Source organism: Gymnoscopelus microlampas (genome assembly GCF_963454915.1).
Source record: "Gymnoscopelus microlampas genome assembly, chromosome: 8".
Lineage (NCBI taxonomy): Eukaryota > Metazoa > Chordata > Actinopteri > Myctophiformes > Myctophidae > Gymnoscopelus > Gymnoscopelus microlampas.
In genome coordinates this window covers 45,955,425-45,971,758 of record NC_139945.1, presented here as the reverse complement: position 1 = coordinate 45,971,758, position 16,334 = coordinate 45,955,425, and the positions used below count along the sequence as shown (strand labels likewise).

At 41.7% G+C, this 16,334-nt stretch overlaps 2 protein-coding genes across 2 annotated transcripts; one reads left to right on the top strand and one right to left on the bottom strand.

Annotated features, from left to right (window-relative positions):
* Nucleotides 1–574: 574 nt before the first annotated feature.
* scarf1 (scavenger receptor class F, member 1) lies at nt 575–10,372 on the top strand. Its single transcript, XM_084065024.1, has 11 exons — nt 575–936; nt 1,265–1,326; nt 1,542–1,643; nt 2,319–2,859; nt 3,634–3,852; nt 4,282–4,410; nt 5,410–5,516; nt 5,631–5,742; nt 6,566–6,684; nt 7,356–7,493; nt 7,746–10,372. The coding sequence occupies exons 1-11, from the start codon at nt 839–841 to the stop codon at nt 8,885–8,887; spliced, it is 2,769 nt and encodes a 922-aa protein (XP_083921150.1). The 5' UTR covers nt 575–838; the 3' UTR covers nt 8,888–10,372.
* A 992-nt stretch (nt 10,373–11,364) lies between these two features.
* vtna (vitronectin a) lies at nt 11,365–15,713 on the bottom strand. The gene is made up of 7 exons (XM_084064693.1): nt 15,599–15,713; nt 14,995–15,423; nt 14,680–14,819; nt 14,388–14,544; nt 13,162–13,317; nt 12,061–12,591; nt 11,365–11,865 (listed from the first exon to the last, which is right to left on the bottom strand). The coding sequence occupies exons 1-7, from the start codon at nt 15,708–15,710 to the stop codon at nt 11,747–11,749; spliced, it is 1,644 nt and encodes a 547-aa protein (XP_083920819.1). The 5' UTR covers nt 15,711–15,713; the 3' UTR covers nt 11,365–11,746.
* Nucleotides 15,714–16,334: the final 621 nt, after the last annotated feature.

The window sequence follows — 16,334 nt, the reverse complement described above, 5'->3', positions numbered from 1 at the left end:
GTGACGCATTGTTGGCATGTAGATGTGACCTGTGAGTGGCACAGTGTTGTCAGGCTCCTCCGGCGTTGGGATGTCATGATACTGGTCAATGTGTCTGTATGGTACTCGTAATTGGTATCAGGGTCAGCATCATGGTCAGTTCATGTCAGTATCATGTGACATGATACTGACCATCATACTGACCAGGTTAAATGAACATTCTGGATTTTACTGTGTATGTTTGATGACTCATTGGAGATGCAAAGGGTTCACCACTATGACTTCATTCCAAGCAACTCCCCTCTGAGGCACTGAAAAGTATTCTGGGATAAGGTGAATACTACTGTGCACGTGTATATGTGTGTGCATGTGTACTTCTGTATATGTGTGTGTGTGTGTGTGTGTGTGTGTGTGTGTGTGTGTGTGTGTGTGTGCATCTTTAAAAAGCTGTGGGTCAGCTTGAATAGGAGGAAGTGGCTTTGACTTCCCCAGGAAATGGGAAGAGGAAATCCATGGGGGCTTGGACCTCTCGGGCTACACTGGGAGCCACAAGACACACACCCGAAAAAGAGAGAGAGAGAGAGAGAGAGCGAGAGAGAATGCTCGAAAGAGAAAGGGTGGAGGGTTTGAAAGAATGATAGTCTGACTTCCTTTTTGAAGTTGGAGGTGAACAGGTTGAGAGACATTGAAGAAAAAGGGAGAGAAAAGGAGTTGATCCAAGAGAAGGTAGGAGGACGAGATGTGTGGAGAACACAGCTGGACTTACTGACACAAGAGACCAGAGCAGGGCTTATAGTCGTTGTTTTAGGATTAGGACTGCTTTGGTCTTCGGTTTAAGGATTAGGACGTCTTTAGAGAGATGGGGCTCCTGGGAGCTGTGAGTGTTTTGCTCTGCTGCTCTCTGGCCTCCACACAGACACTAGACCCTGATGGGAGAAACGTCTGCCAGAATCTCAGGTATGGCTCTAGCATCCTTATGTCTAAGTCATTCTTATATCAGATCACTAATTGATTGATTGATTGATTGAACACATTGTCGCACATAACCACTGAACTATCGCAGAAAGACAATTGAAAAACAATGCAATTGAAAGCTTGTTTTAAGCCATTTCTCTTCCTTGCAATAATTTTCCTAATGATGCAAGTCAATGATGTAAACTGGCATTTGGTGGCTCAACGATGCACACCTCTAGGGACTAGGGTGCCTTTGTTACATTCCTGTGGTAACACTGCAAATGTATTGCATGATGACTACAACCCCTCCTTCAAACCCTCCAATGTATAGGGACCCATCTTCCTTGGTATGTTGCACTGGATGGAAGCAGGAAGGAAAGGAGTGCACGATACGTGAGTTCCACTTTTTGAACAAACGGGTTGTATTTAATATGTTTTTACTGCTTCTAAACTGTACAGTAAAATCTCTGTATAGACCCGTGAAGGTCCATGTGGTTCCATTTTTTGATATGAGGTGATGCTTCAGTTTCACAGCTGTGTTTCCTGGCTTATCAATCTTTGTGTGTGTGTGTGTGTGTGTGTGTGTGTGTGTGTGTGTGTGTGTTTAGCTGTGTGTGAGGGCAAGCAAGCCTGCCAGAAAGATGAGCTCTGTGTGTATCCTGGTGTCTGTCGCTGCCCACCTGGCTTCTATGGAGCCCACTGCAAGACACGTGAGTCGCAGGGAACCAATAGGTTGTTTAGCATCACTTGATTTAAACAAAACAAATTGCATGTGTGTATGTGATCAGGATTCATGATCATTCAAATATACCATTGATCAATCAAATGAATATTCATATTGACTTATAAGTAACAATATAACTACATGTAAACTCTAAACTTGAAAATAAAAAGTCTTGCCTTGCCGTTATTGTAAATAAGAATTTGTTCTTAAAGCCACAATCCATGACATATTTTAATGAATAAAATGATATTTTAACCAATCTGTGAGGTAGGGAATAATGTTAATACAATGTAACTAGCACATCTGCACTAGTTTCACCTTGCCAGATGATTGGACACCTAAATTCAATGGAGGGGCTAGAACTGGGTGGAAACGATTTGGAAATGTAAAAACAAACTGCAGAACCAATGCAAAGTCTTTAGGGTGGTCCTTCATATTGGGACGGTATCAGGATTGATTTCCAAAGCAAAGGTTCTTGCTGACACTAGAGGCGCTGCCATCTTTATCGTAGTTTGGACAATGTTGCAATGACGTCTCCCCGTTGGGAGAGTGAGACAATGGACAAGATAAATAAAAGTTCAACAAAATAAAAGAATACAAACTTAAATAAACTTGGAAAGAAAAAGTTATGTATGCCATTCTGTTTGCCTGTTTCTGCCAGGTTGCCCGCCTGATTTCTGGGCACCGGACTGCCGTGAAGTGTGCCAGTGTCACCCACATGGCCGCTGCCACCCTGTCACTGGTGAATGCACCTGCAACGCCAACCGCTGGGGTCCACTCTGCCAAAACACCTGCAAGTGCACCCGCCACGGGCGCTGCCACCCTGTCCGCGGCAACTGCACATGTGACGAGGGCTGGTGGAGTCCGACGTGTGCCAAGCCCTGCCAGTGCTTCAGCGCGGGTGCGCTGAGTGCCACCTGTGACCAGCTGACTGGTGGGTGTCAGTGCCAGGTTGGACACTGGGGGCAGAAGTGCAGCCTGAGTTGTAACTGCTACATGTCCCAGTGCAACCAGCGGACTGGAATGTGTGATTGCCAGGAAGGCTGGTGGGGGCCCACCTGTGACAGACGTTGCAACTGTGACCTAACACACAGCCGCTGTGACCCACTTAATGGACAGTGTCTGTGTCTGCCAGGGTACAAAGGTGTGTTTTGCAATCAGCCCTGTGAAGATGGCAAGTATGACAGTGGGTGTAAGATGAGGTAAGTGTTCATTTGTGTTACAGGGAAATATTATTTGCGTGAAAAATGTGCGTATTATACATACAGTATGTATATATACATACACCTGTATATATAATGCATCTACAGTCCAATCCTGTGTGCCATCTGCATCAAATAACGTTAATGTTATAATGTTAAATATATATATATATATATATATATATAAAACTAAAAGAAGAAAGACCGCAACACTCCAACGCGTTTCGCTTCCGCTTCCGAAGCGGAAGCGAAACGCGTTGTGCAATAAAAACAAGCAAAATCAGTCCTGATTTCGCTTCCGCGGAAGCGAAACGCGTTGTGCAATAAAAACAAGCAAAATCAGTCCTGGAGTGTTGCGGTCCCTTCTTTCGAAGGTCTTTCTTCTTTTAGTTTTATAAACCTCTTGCGCTGACCTGCACCTCCAGTCGGGGTCCAACAAAGATGTGCACGAGTCTTATTTAGTTTATATATATATGTGTGTGTGTGTGTGTGTGTGTGTGTGTGTGTGTGTGTGTGTGTGTGTGTGTGTGTGTCAACCAGGGTTGACATTTCTCAATGGAAGAGTAGGGAGGTCACCTTCAACCACTGCAGATGTTCTAGTTAAATTAACATACTCTAACATACTGATTGGTCAAAATAAAATTGTATTTATTAAAATAAGTCACTGGTTGTAGCTTTAGATTCATGTATTTTGCTGTATACATATGATCCTGTTTTGCTATTGTGGCTAACCGTTCATTTTTGTCTTTATTTGAATTTTATTTTTGTCCTTAGTTGTGGTTACTGTAAGGATGGCCAACCTTGCTCTCCCGTTGATGGTTTGTGTGCTGACTGTGAGCCAGGGTGGCATGGCCCACGATGTGACCGTCCTTGCCCCATTGACTACTATGGAGAGGGCTGTTTGAAAAAGTGTCCTAAATGCAAGCGTGGTGATACTTGTGACCCTAGAACAGGAGATTGTTGGAAGTGTAACCCTGGATGGGCTGGACCAAGGTATGTCTGTGTGTGGGCGTGTGCATTTGTGTTTGTGTTTGGGTACTGTATTGATCTATACCTTTTGTCCTATCCTATCTGACTGCAGCTAAGGTAAATATTAACTATCCCATATATCCCATGTAACAGTGTTGTTTACTGTGCGTGGAAATGCTCTGCAATTTTGACACCATCATTCCCCTAAAAACCTCTCATGAAGAAGGTTTTCACAAAACATTTGGAATTTCATTTAATGGTTGTTGTAGCACATACTACATACAGTATGTAAGAGAGGAGATGTAAGTTTATTTCTACCATCACTATCTCTAACCATAACCTCCTATCTTAAATAAGATTAGATTTGAGGATTAGAGAAGGAATAGAATAAGATGTCCTAAACACAGTAATAGAAAAATAGTTTTATATTGGATTATTGTTTCTTCCTCCCAGGTGTGAGGAGATCTGCTCTGATATGACATATGGAGACGCCTGCCGCTTCCTCTGTGGCCCATGTTTCCATGGTAACTGCCATCATGTGACAGGAAGATGTGTCTGTCAGCCTGGCTTTCAGGGAGAGAGGTGAGAGGGCTGAGAAAGCAACAGACAAGCTGAGCTGACTGAATGGAGTTTTCCTAAAGCAATATTTTACTTTGGTTGTATATTTTGATAATTTTGTGTGCATTGTCAGTATTGGCTGCTCAGGCAACCCATACTTATGGACGTACTCAATTTTGTTTTAATAAACATATCCCTTTTACTTTGATACAAGAACAATAGATTATGTTCATTTTGTTTAATGTTATAGGTACATGCTTGTATATTTGACCTGTTTCAAATTATAATGACAGCATATTACCACAGAGGCTTAATGTGCAGACTGTCTGATCCTGGATTGGACACGCGCAAAGGGCACAACAGTCTGCCAATGTGAATTACTGCTTCAGGGCTAGGCATGCACAACAATGTTCCAAATTAATTTGAAGTTTTAATTTTAAAGTTGGCTCTATTTCCGCAGAGGAATTCTTGGAAATTGGGTGAGGACTTTGCTTCTCTTCTTTTCAAGAGATGTTATGGGAGTTCATTCTCATGCTGTAAAGTCTCTATTGGCTAAACAACTGCCAACATAGAAAATGCAGTTTATGACAGAATAATCCACATTTAGTCCATATAGTGGTATAAGTATTATATTGAATTTTCCATATCAATATATGTGAATGAACAAAAGAATAATAATCTATATAGATATATTAAATAATATGACATACATTGTATCCTCCAACAATCTCTCCATTTCAGTTTAGGGGATACATAACAACTGAGATATATCAAACATCAACAATGAAACATTATACTTTTAAGTCATATTGACCATCAATAAGTCCACACTATAGTTTTCTTTTCTTTTTTTTCTGGAATTAAAGATACCTCAGCTTCTCAATCGTAACTTTAACCTCAGTTCAGCAATTATTTTATGTTACTACTAGCCTGTTCAACATTTTCAACCACAAACCGAGAGCTGATTGTAGCTTCTCACAGGTTTACTGTTATGTAATTAAGTGTTCCTCTGTTTTGTATTAGTTGTAATAGCAGCTGCCCTGCCTCCCAGTATGGCCTCAACTGTTCCTCTGCATGTGACTGTGGAGAAGGTGTCAGCTGTGACCCAGCTACTGGTGCTTGCCTCAACAGTAAGTGTCCATCCATCCGTTTTCATTGGTTTAGGTGGTGTTAATCAGGTGTTTTTTCACATATGTACTCTGTGTGTGTATTCATGTGTGTATGTGTATTTATATGTATGTCAGGTGGTCGTGGGGCTATCCTAGCAGGTGTGCTTGTGCCAGTATTTCTGCTGCTGCTGGCTGTACTCTGCTGTTGTCTGTGTTGTGGAGAAGGTCCTACTGATGGAAAAGACAGGTCTGTACCACTCCTTCATCTAGCCATGTACAGTATACATTCAGTCAACTTTATTGGATTATAGGCTACTCTGACAGTAATGCTACAACCCCAATGGGATGAACTTGGATTGAACCCCTAGGACTGGATTGGATAAAATAAAATACATACTTTGCCGGCAACACTTTGTAGCAGCGTTCTCCAAACAATGTTTACTTTCAGTTCCAATACGAGAAATAAATATATCATTATGACTCCATAGTCATATTAAAGGATCGCACAGTGGGCGAAAAATATTTACAACAACGTAAACATGTAGACATGTGGGGGATACGTCAGGTTCTCATTGAACATGAGTGATCATTTAATTTGGCTTCAGAAGACTTGGACTATTATCTAGTTTTGCAAGCAAATTCCTTGCATGTTGTGTGGACAATTTTCTTTTATCCATGTTTCAACTGGCTTGGGGGGGGGGGAGCAGATAATAACAGAATTGTCATTTTGGGTGACCTACTCCTTTATTTGAGGTTTAGCCACAAATGTTTCAGTATTAGATTAGGTTGGGATTAAATTCACCTTTTGAGTTCAACTTTACATCAGACTTCTAACTTTGTTTTTCTTATATATGCATATGACATCAGAGCTTCAAGTAGGCCTATCTGATCCTTAGAATTCTGAGTTGGCCAGCTCCTGTATACTTAAAGAAAATCATTGTACTTCAATGTAGTCATCTGGCAGAAGGCCATTTCTTCTTAATGTATTGTACTGTATTGTACTGTACTGTATAGTAGAACGGTGTTCTACTATACAGTAATTTACCTTTATGACCTCCATGGTCTCCTAGGGTGGATGATGGTGGCACATCAGTTCGGATGAAACATCATGTCTATAATGTTCTGGCTAATATCAGTGCCTCTCTCCCCTGTGCCTCTGCCTGGTCTTCTGGCTTGCCACGGGTCACAGGTGAGTCTGATATCTCTTCAGAAAGGTACACATTTCCCTACTCCAAAACTTGTGATTAAACCACACCCAGTACTCTAATGTAAACCATACATGCCCTGCTTCACATACACAAGTGTTAACGCTTGTGAGCTGCCCTGCCCTCTGCTGGAGGCCATGCAGCAGCTTTCTAAAGGCATCATCAGAGATTACCTCAACAAGACTGTGTAAGCCAGTTAAGAGATGAGCTGGATATATGAAAAAATAAACAAAAGTTGGAAGATGTTATGTCCATTGAGTGTTCTGTTTAATTTGCCATGAACAGGGATATTGTAAAGCTCAATTAAATAATGGAAACAATGACAAAGAATGAAAAGAATGAAAAGAATGAAATGAAAGAAAGATACAGATGAATACAACTTAATATCTATGGACCCACAGACTAGAGAAAAAACGACGCACGCACGCACGCACGCACGCACACACACACACACACACACACACACACACACACACACACACACACACACACACACACACACACACACACACACACACACACACACACACTTTTGTGAAGGGAGCACACAGTGATTTAAAGTGAAATTCCCCTTTAAGGCTCTTTTAACAAAGCCTTGCTTGATCAGCAACATTTTTGTCATTGCATCTCTGGTTTCCATCTTTTCACCCCACAGTATCACACCATGACCCAGAGCTGACCTTCAACCACAGTTTCATTGAGCCTCCATCCTGTGGCTGGGTGACTGAGGGCTCCTCTTTTGAAAGTGATGAAGAGGAGGGAGAGGCGCTCTACTGTGTCCCCCCAAGGGAGGGTAAGGATAGAGAAAAACTGAAAGTTTACTCTTTTTTTCTCACTTTAATGTTACTCCTTCGATGCTGATGCTCTGTCTGTATAAGCTCTATTTCACGCCTAGTGAAAATAGCAGCTCACAAGACGTTGCGTCATGTTGCAAGCTTGTAGATCTGTTATTTTCACTGTTTTTGAAAAGGTTTGCCTATAATGACATGCCTAAAATAGACCAAAGGTGGTTAAACTCTCATCTCTCTTTTTTGCCATTGGACAGATATCCCAGCAGTGGCCGGTGGTGAATTCCAAGAGATGAGCTCCAAATGCAACATGTTCTTGGACCCTTCAGGCTTCAGCAGTGAGGACATGTCCCTGCCGTTCGCCATCCCACGCACCTCCAGTATCGCCAAGTCTAAGCGGCCCTCTGTCTCCTTTGCCGAGGGCACCCGTTTCAGTTCCAAAGAGCGTTGTGGCTCAGCCCAGGACCTGGGTGCTCCACCTGGGCCGCCACGTACCAAGCCCAAGTCCCCATGGGGTGTTCTCATGATTTCTGCCCTGCAAGGAAGTGCTGCGCGATCTACGGAAGAGGGTGGAGTTGAAGGTGTGGTGAGTGAGGAAGAGGATGTTGATGGCAAAGGCGGGGACAACCATGAGTTGAGTGAGGCAGCAGACCATGAAGCAAACAGGTACTCAGCCATCCCATGCCGTGCCACTCCACAAGTCCCTGGGGCTGCTGGGAGAAGACGCACCATGTCCAACACCGCTGCGCGTAAAGGTGCCCAGGTGCCAGCATCCGCCCCTGAGGGTGGTCACACTGCGGAGCCAGCCCCTGATAAGATCACCACAGTGTATGTGACAGTGGGTAAGGCGGGTAAGCCCATATCTAAGGTGGAGGCTACCTCTGAGGGTCCTGTGCAGGCTATGCTACGACGGCTAGGCAGCATCCAGAGACAGAAAGATCAGGAGACAAGCAGGCCCAAGGCTAAGGTGGCTGAAGGGATCACAAAGCCGCCCAGGAGGAAGCTTGGGGCCCGGGCTAGTGTCTGGGAAGAAGGGGGGCCTTCGGGCGAGGTTATCATGCGAAAGCCCAGTAGGAAGAAGCACTCTTCTGCCAATGTGAACGGCACAGTGGGTGCTAATGACTCCCCACCGTCAGAAGATGGTGTTCCAAAGAGACCCCTGTCCATTTTGAAGAGTGTGCCAGAGGTGACTTTAGCTGACACAGGGTCACAGGTGACAGCTGTAGCGGCCGGAATAGAAAGTGATGCTTCTGAGATTGAACACAATGAAAGCAGGCACCTAACTATAAAGCCAGGAACGGATGGTGAAAGCCTCAGTGAGGTTATCGCTAATGAAGGCGTCATGACTAGCATGAATGATGAGCCCAGCTATGAGAATGTTATGATCAAACACTTATAACTTATCACATTAACGTTATCTAAACAGTGGGCATCATTTAAATGCAGCTGTACTGGTATCTTACTCTGCATTTATCAACCTTTCAGATTTGATAAATCCAGAATCTGTATTGATTCTTATGAACTATGTAGTGACTTGAATGTTTTCTGCTCGTGCAGCTTACATATTTAAATCATACTAGGCCTATTTACAGTGCTTTCTACATTAAAAGAGTCATGGGCTTTTCAGATGTTGAGCATCACCTGCTTCCATATGGAATTAAATCTATGTCAATTCACAGTTTTAGCTAAACAGGGTTTTTAAACAAGGTTTTATTTATTCATGTTTAAAAGGCTGAACATGGGTTTGAATCTCTGTTGTACTTGCATTGAAGTGGTTATGCAGAATGCAGAGACACCCATTTTATAAAGCTTCAACACTGTTCTCCTGGGGCAGAAGGTACAATACTTCTCCAGTTTTGAAACTTCACAAATAGCAGTCTGGAAAAATGTTTTGAAAAGGTGAAAGCTAGGAAAACTTGAAACTTGTATACCTTGCAAAAATGTTTGCAGGTATGCTATATGTTTGTAGCCTACTTTCACTATAATCATTCATAGTATGAATGATTCATTCAAGCATTTAAGTTTGAAATATTGTAATATAATGGCAAATGCTTGTAAAATAGCCTAAACTTGGACAATGATGGTGCAAGAGTAGTACAACACCCATTTTACAAGGAGTTTACTACAACTGCAGAGCTATGATTAGTGGGATTTCTGACACTATTATCCTCAGCAGGTTTGAAACTTCGCAAAAAGGTTTTTAAATTATGAGTGGCTGAAAGCCATCCTGGGACCACATCCACAATATAAGTTGTGAGTCTTGACATAGCAGAGGAAAGGAAAGAATCAGGATTTTAAGATTCAAGATATCTCTTACCTGATTAAGAGATATCTTTACTTGATTAAGAGATATCTTGATATCTAACTTCAGCATTCCACTTTTCGAGTCTTGTCATCTTTACCAGTTTTGGCTCAGGTTTCCATGCTTAAACAAGTTGGAGATTGAAGCACACTATAATAAATGAGGTGTTTTCTTCACTTAGTCTTTTTTCCACTATTGTAGGTTTATACAGTAAATACAGTAAACAGAATTGTTTGGTGTAGTCAATTCACACTGTTGGGAGTCGGGACATGGTTGCATCCAACACATGTGCTCCTCCATCTACTACTTACAGTACATACAGTATCGTTGCTGTCGTCAGGAACCAGCTAACTCCATTTTGGTAGGGCATTCCACACTGAGATAGATGACTGACCAAAAGTGGTGCTGTGCATTGCTACACTGTAGTTGCCATTTGCTGATCCCCTTGTGGTGGATTCTATGTTAGTGTTAGTGCCTGACTTTCTCACCTGAGGACAAAGTACAGCGAGAAAGGGGCAAGATCATTAACACATTTAAAAATCAATTTGATGAAGGAAAATGTAATAAAACTGTCAAAACTAAGCATGTTGTATTTCCTAAGAATCCTGCAATGGTGCCATTTCATTCGTTTTTTATCTATTATTTTCAGTGCATGTTTATAAAGTGATACAATAGGCCACAAACAAGTGCTCTTCAGGCATCCCGGTCCCAGTCCTAGGCCAGTTTCTCCAGCTGTCCCTCTTCACATCTGCATCCAGGTCACGCTGCCCCGCCAGGTGTTTTATTGCCTGTACTGTCATATAATTGATGGGCTCAAGACCAGGCAGATATTTCTGCATTGTGTCAGCCTCCAAGGACCTCTCTGCCATGCCAGCACAACCACAATCAGCCTCTCAACAGTGATGTGCTACTAGAGCAATAATGAATCATATTCATTGCGGCAACCATTTTGCACTCATGTCATACTCATACCAGTATAACATAGGAGCAAAATGGCTGCCATTTGAATATGGTTAATTTGGTCATGGAGTAGTCATTTTGGCAAATATGATTTACAATACACATTTCAAATTGTAACTTCAACAATTCAGTTTTACAGTTTTACTAGTACTGTAGTAAGTGTCTCCAAGTCTACCCTTAAGCAGGCTCTGTATCAGAGATGAATGAAGATGTCTTTGAACAGATCTGTGACAAGCTTCGGCTAACCCTGAATCTCAGCTTGTGTTTATTTGCATATTGTCACTAAGTAAGTTAACTGATACTGAATACAGAAGAGACAAAGTCATTGAGCAACAAAAATAAACCAGTTGAACTTTGACCATCATGAGGTCCAGTGCTGTGGTGTACAGGAGTGGTGGACCTTTATTGATCTCCAATAAAGGCCATGTTGTTGAGTAGCCTATATGTCAGGGAAGCACAACATAACGTCAGGGAAGCACACACTATCTTCACAAGAGACAGCATAGCTAATGTGTGTCTTTAATAATTCAAGTCTTGTTGGTATAGGGATCTTTTACATACAGTAGGTGCTTCACAATGGATATAACAATTAAATGAACTACCAATCTGAGAATGTAGCTATAACTGCCACACATGTTTGTCTCCACCTTGTTTGACAGATGACCACAGTGAAAATAATACCTGGATTTGATATGGATTTATGATTATGATTTCTTTATGGTTTTATCCTCAACAGTCTGTATGTACAGTATGATTCATAGGTCTTCCAATACAAATAAAATAATCAGTTAGGTTACATTTAAAAAGCAGTATTGCCACACTTGGATATGATAATTCTGCAGGTTTATACTACAGTAGGCTATACAACTTAGTTATCACTATAAAAAAAATGCAGTCATGAAATCTACAGCTGATCTAAGTAGCAATACTCCCTGATGTAAAATACTTGTCGCCTCCATTACATTTTCAAAAGTAGTAAACACTGAGTGATGTAAACTATTTCTCTGCCCCAATAGGGTCCGAACAGCCGAGCCAATACTTGGCAATGGATCTGGGGTATGGAGGACTGCCAGGGTCCACTCTCTTGGTCTGCAGGTCCACTCTGTAATACTTATCTGGAAAACATAGATGAGTTTGATATTTATTTCTTCTCTTTGACCAGTTTTATTGAAACATATATTTACAGCTATTCCTTATGTTTCAAAGCAAATACAGAAAGGACCTGTGTGAAAGATAATTTATCAAAGAACTTGCTATCTACTATATACTGTACATCAAAAGGATTACATTGCCTATTACATTAGCATTACCTCCTTTGAAGAAGTACACACTCTGTAGAGGCCAATTCTGCTGTTCCCTGTTGTTCCCATAGGGGTTATATCTAGAGTCGTAGTTGCCATCGTTTCTACGATTACCATCCCTCTGTCTGTCCTGATCCCGGTCCTGATCCCGGTCCTGATCCCGTCGTCCGTCCCAGTCCCTTCCGAGTCTCCCCTCCATTTCCATGCCCCTCTCCGCCAGCCTCAGCCCCATGTCCATCCCTCTATCAGCAAAGCCCTGGCCCATGTTCATCCCTCGCTCTGCCATGGTCTCCCAAAAAGGCGAGCGGTTTTGCCTGCGACGACCCCATTGCTGCCCGTATTGCTGTTCCCATTGCTGTCCATACTGTTGATAATGCTGTTGGCCATATTGTTGATTCCGTTGTGGGTCATATCGGTCATCACGGCCTGTGGGTCTTGAGGGGGCAACAAAGATTCTGCCAGCCAGAACAGCATTTATGGGTGACTTAATGCCCTTCCAGTCCTTATTAATGAAATGATGATGACTTTTATGCCCGGGCACTAAGGAAGAGGGTATGGAAATTAAAAATATATACTGTTTCAAACTGTAAATAATAAAACTGCTGTCCTGAACACGAGATGGTATGGGTAAGGGGCTCTTGCTTTAATTCCTCACACATCTTTACTCTGACCTTTACTACATTAAATCCATGCCAAAACTTTATCCGCTCATAAGGGCCGCTAAGTAGGAAAATTAGGTAACTTTACACTCAGATGTTTCAGGGCAAATCATCCAGGTGCCTAACTATCCTGAAATCTTGTATCCTGTAATGTTCCAACCTTTGTGAACTTCCTGTTTGCAACTGTTAACCTAGCAAACTATCTTAATATCCAAGAAACTAAAGCAAGCAATTATTAAACAAGCAATTTATTTAATTATTCTCAATTTACTAGAATCTACGCCTTCCCAGTGGTGTAAACAGTTGACAGGATGCTGATATGGCTTTTTACATCTCCTAGCTACATTAGAATGTTGAATTGGTCTATAGGTGTGAAGTCAACAAAATCTCTTCTGCCTAAAACTTCCAAAATGCTCACATAATTTAGATCACCCACAACAGGACAACTTACGTTCAGAGAAGAGCTCACTGAGGAGCTGCTCGTAGAAGTTGGTAGAGTACACATCCATGTAACGACTAAAGAGTGTGGAGGGAGACCTCTCGGTCATAGCTATGCACTCCTCATGTGATGGCTGATGCATGAACTCATACAGGTAATACTGGTCCGCTGGTGGAGAAGACATGACACATTCTTTAATATGCAGATAACTTCATATTAACTTAACCACTTAGTTTTACAGGGTCCCCACACATTTTTAGCAATGAATTTCCAAAACTTTTCCAGAATATTTAGCCCAATTTCCAGGCCTATATAACAATCATTCGGCGCAATAATGTGTCTCTTACTCCTATGTAGAATGCCCAAAGATAGGCAGTGTAGCAAAAATAAAGTTTGAGACATACATTAGGCTGCCGTCACACAGCCCGTTCGGCGAAAAACTACTTATGTTACATATTTCGTGTAATATTATTCATGTTTATGAAAATGTTTTGTTTTAACAAAATCAATAGCCAAAAACAATGCATAGCCAAATATTTTTTCCAGGACCCTTGATAAATTCCAGGACCTTTGATGATGTTTGATCAATTTCAAACCTTTTCCAGTACTGGATTATTATTTTTTTAATTTAAAAATATTTCCAGGAATTTCATGACCGTGGGGACCCTGGTTTTACTATACTTTTACTATGCTGAGTAAAACGGATCTGAGTTGACACTGTACTTGGTGCGCTCTTTTTCAGCTCTACACCAAATCTCTCTGCTGAAAATAACCTATTTACAAACCCACAATGCATCGCAACCATAGAGTTAGATCGCAACACAAACTTGTAGATCGGTTATTTTCGCCAAATTTCCCCCCGGAATAGGGATGCTTGGGCTATTACTCATGTATGTCTATTATTAATAGTTTGAATCAAACAAGAAGTCCCGCACACTGTATCTTGCTGTGGCTACTCACTTTTTTTAATGACAAACGTTTCGGTCCGTCTGGACCTTCCTCAATAGTGTCTTAAACGTAATGCTATTCATAGTGTGTAAGACACTATTGAGGAAGGTCCAGACGGACCGAAACGTTTGTCATTAAAAAAAGTGAGTTGCCACAGCAAGATACAGTGTGCGGGACTTCTTGTTTGATTCAGATTATCTACTATCCAACGCACCTGAAATAAGTAACAGTGGATGTGCGATTATTCTCTCTACATTATTATTAATAGTTTAACATTTACTTGCTGGTACCTTTGAAAAAGTAGACCTTCTCTTTGGCATGGTGAGCAGGGGAAGGGAGGGCAAAGGCACCATCCACATGATCCGGAATCTTGTCAAAGCCCACGTTGATATCTCTTGGGTAGTCACCATCCAGCACACCATCATCAAACCTCCAGTACCTGTTTCCCTGTAGGCAGTTTTGATTTGCTTTAGCATAACAATTTCCTTGTCACAGCAGAGATAAACCCAACTCCTGTAAATTACTTAAATTAATCGACAGAAAAGACTTCAGATCAACTTTTCTTCATTGACACATTCCCACCTTAAAGATGTAGGTCTTTCCTTGGCAGTTCATGCGGGTGAAGGCTGCATCAATCGGCCCACTGATGCCCCAGACATCCTTAATGAGCTTTGGATAACCAGGTAGCACCCTCTTCTGGTCCAATTCAAAGAAGTAGTCCCCTTTTTTTTCATATTGGGCGACACAAAAGATTAGTTTAAAATGGCTTTAAACTTAAATTTGCGATAAGTTTAATGTCATTTCAGTCAATGTTCTGCTCAACACCAATGGAAACTAGAGAACAATATTGATAGAAGTTATTTTATTTCATTCATTCATTTACTTTGTCATGCTTACCTCTGAAGGCATAGAGGGAGCCATTTTTCACCTGTGTAAAGGAGTCAAAAGGCCTACCACTACAGATGTCAGCATCCGGGTCAAGGGTGGGAGTTGTGGTGGTCAGTATCTCTGTGGTCACTATCTCTGTGGTCACTATCTCTGTGGTTGCTGTTGTTTCTGGGGCAGTGGTTACTACCTGGGTCATGGACACTTTCTGTGTGGTGGGAGCTTGTGTGGTGGGAGCTCTCTGTGAAATGACTGGTGTCTTTGTAGTCAGGACCCTCTGAGTTACAGGGTCCAGTGCCCCTGGTGTTACTGGGTCTGGGGTCATGTGGCGTGTGGGTTGGGGTCGGTGTGTGGGTTGAGCCCGATGGCGACTAGACTCAACTTGAGGTGTGGGAGTGCTGTCATCATCATCCTCAGCGATGACAAATGTGTCCCCACGGTCTGAGACAGAACAAAATAGCTATATTAGTGAGTATAATATCTATCCATCTTCACTGGGTAGTGACTTTGATATCTACCAAATCCATATATAATATATATGGCCAATGCATTATCTTTACTGGGGATTATAAGCCTGTTAATGGATTATCAACACATTAGTAAAGAAGCTTCTTACTATTCATGCGACAAATGGTTTCAAAGTCGAAGCAACAGCTAGTGTAATATTTACACATAGAGTCACACTGGCAGCTCTTCTGAGAATCAAATCCATTCTCACAGCGATCCATACACGACTCTGGAGATTAATAGACAGAGTGGATAGAATAGATAAACCAACTTGTGGCACAGCATTGTTTTTACTTAATATTGTAGCCTAATAGCCTATTACATTGTTCGTTATCATATTTGTACTTCAGATAAAGCACATAGGCCTACAGTACGCTTGGTGTCCATAACTTACCACATGAAGTCTTACAAAACATGAATTACTTTTCCCTCGCTAATACATATACTGTACATCCAGCAATATTTCACTTTTCATATAGCACCTATTGAAATCAGGAGGGGACATTTTTTACATTCTTAAAAACTTGTTAGGCCTCGACTTTCCCTGGCCAATATGGATGTCTCCTTGACTTGACCAAAGTGCACACAGAATTGTTTTTTACTTATTACAACAAACATATTTACTTCATATAAATTACATTATCAGTGATCAAATGAATCCTTAGTTTTACACTTACCCTCTGCAGCAAAGGCAATAGCCAGAAGAGCTAACAGCAGCATCGGCCTCAGTCTCATGCTTTCTCTGTGAATGTGTAAGTCCCGTAAGTAGACGAGTAATGCTGGGCCTTGTGCTACCAATCAGTGGAAATAAGTGTCATTCACCCTCTTGTTTACCCAAACCTTGT

Bases quoted from the DNA above. Each gene is read 5' to 3' on its own strand.
- scarf1 (XM_084065024.1), top strand. From the start codon at position 839: ATGGGGCTCCTGGGAGCTGTGAGTGTTTTGCTCTGCTGCTCTCTGGCC. The intron at 5,743-6,565 runs GTCTGTACCACT...ATGGTCTCCTAG, and splicing joins CCTACTGATGGAAAAGACAG to GGTGGATGATGGTGGCACAT. The intron at 6,685-7,355 runs GTGAGTCTGATA...TTCACCCCACAG, and splicing joins TGGCTTGCCACGGGTCACAG to TATCACACCATGACCCAGAG.
- vtna (XM_084064693.1), bottom strand. From the start codon at position 15,710: ATGGATCGCTGTGAGAATGGATTTGATTCTCAGAAGAGCTGCCAGTGT. The intron at 14,545-14,679 runs GTGGGAATGTGT...AACTGCCTACAG, and splicing joins GAAAGACCTACATCTTTAAG to GGAAACAGGTACTGGAGGTT. The intron at 12,592-13,161 runs GTAAGTTGTCCT...CCTCTTCCTTAG, and splicing joins CAGTGAGCTCTTCTCTGAAC to TGCCCGGGCATAAAAGTCAT.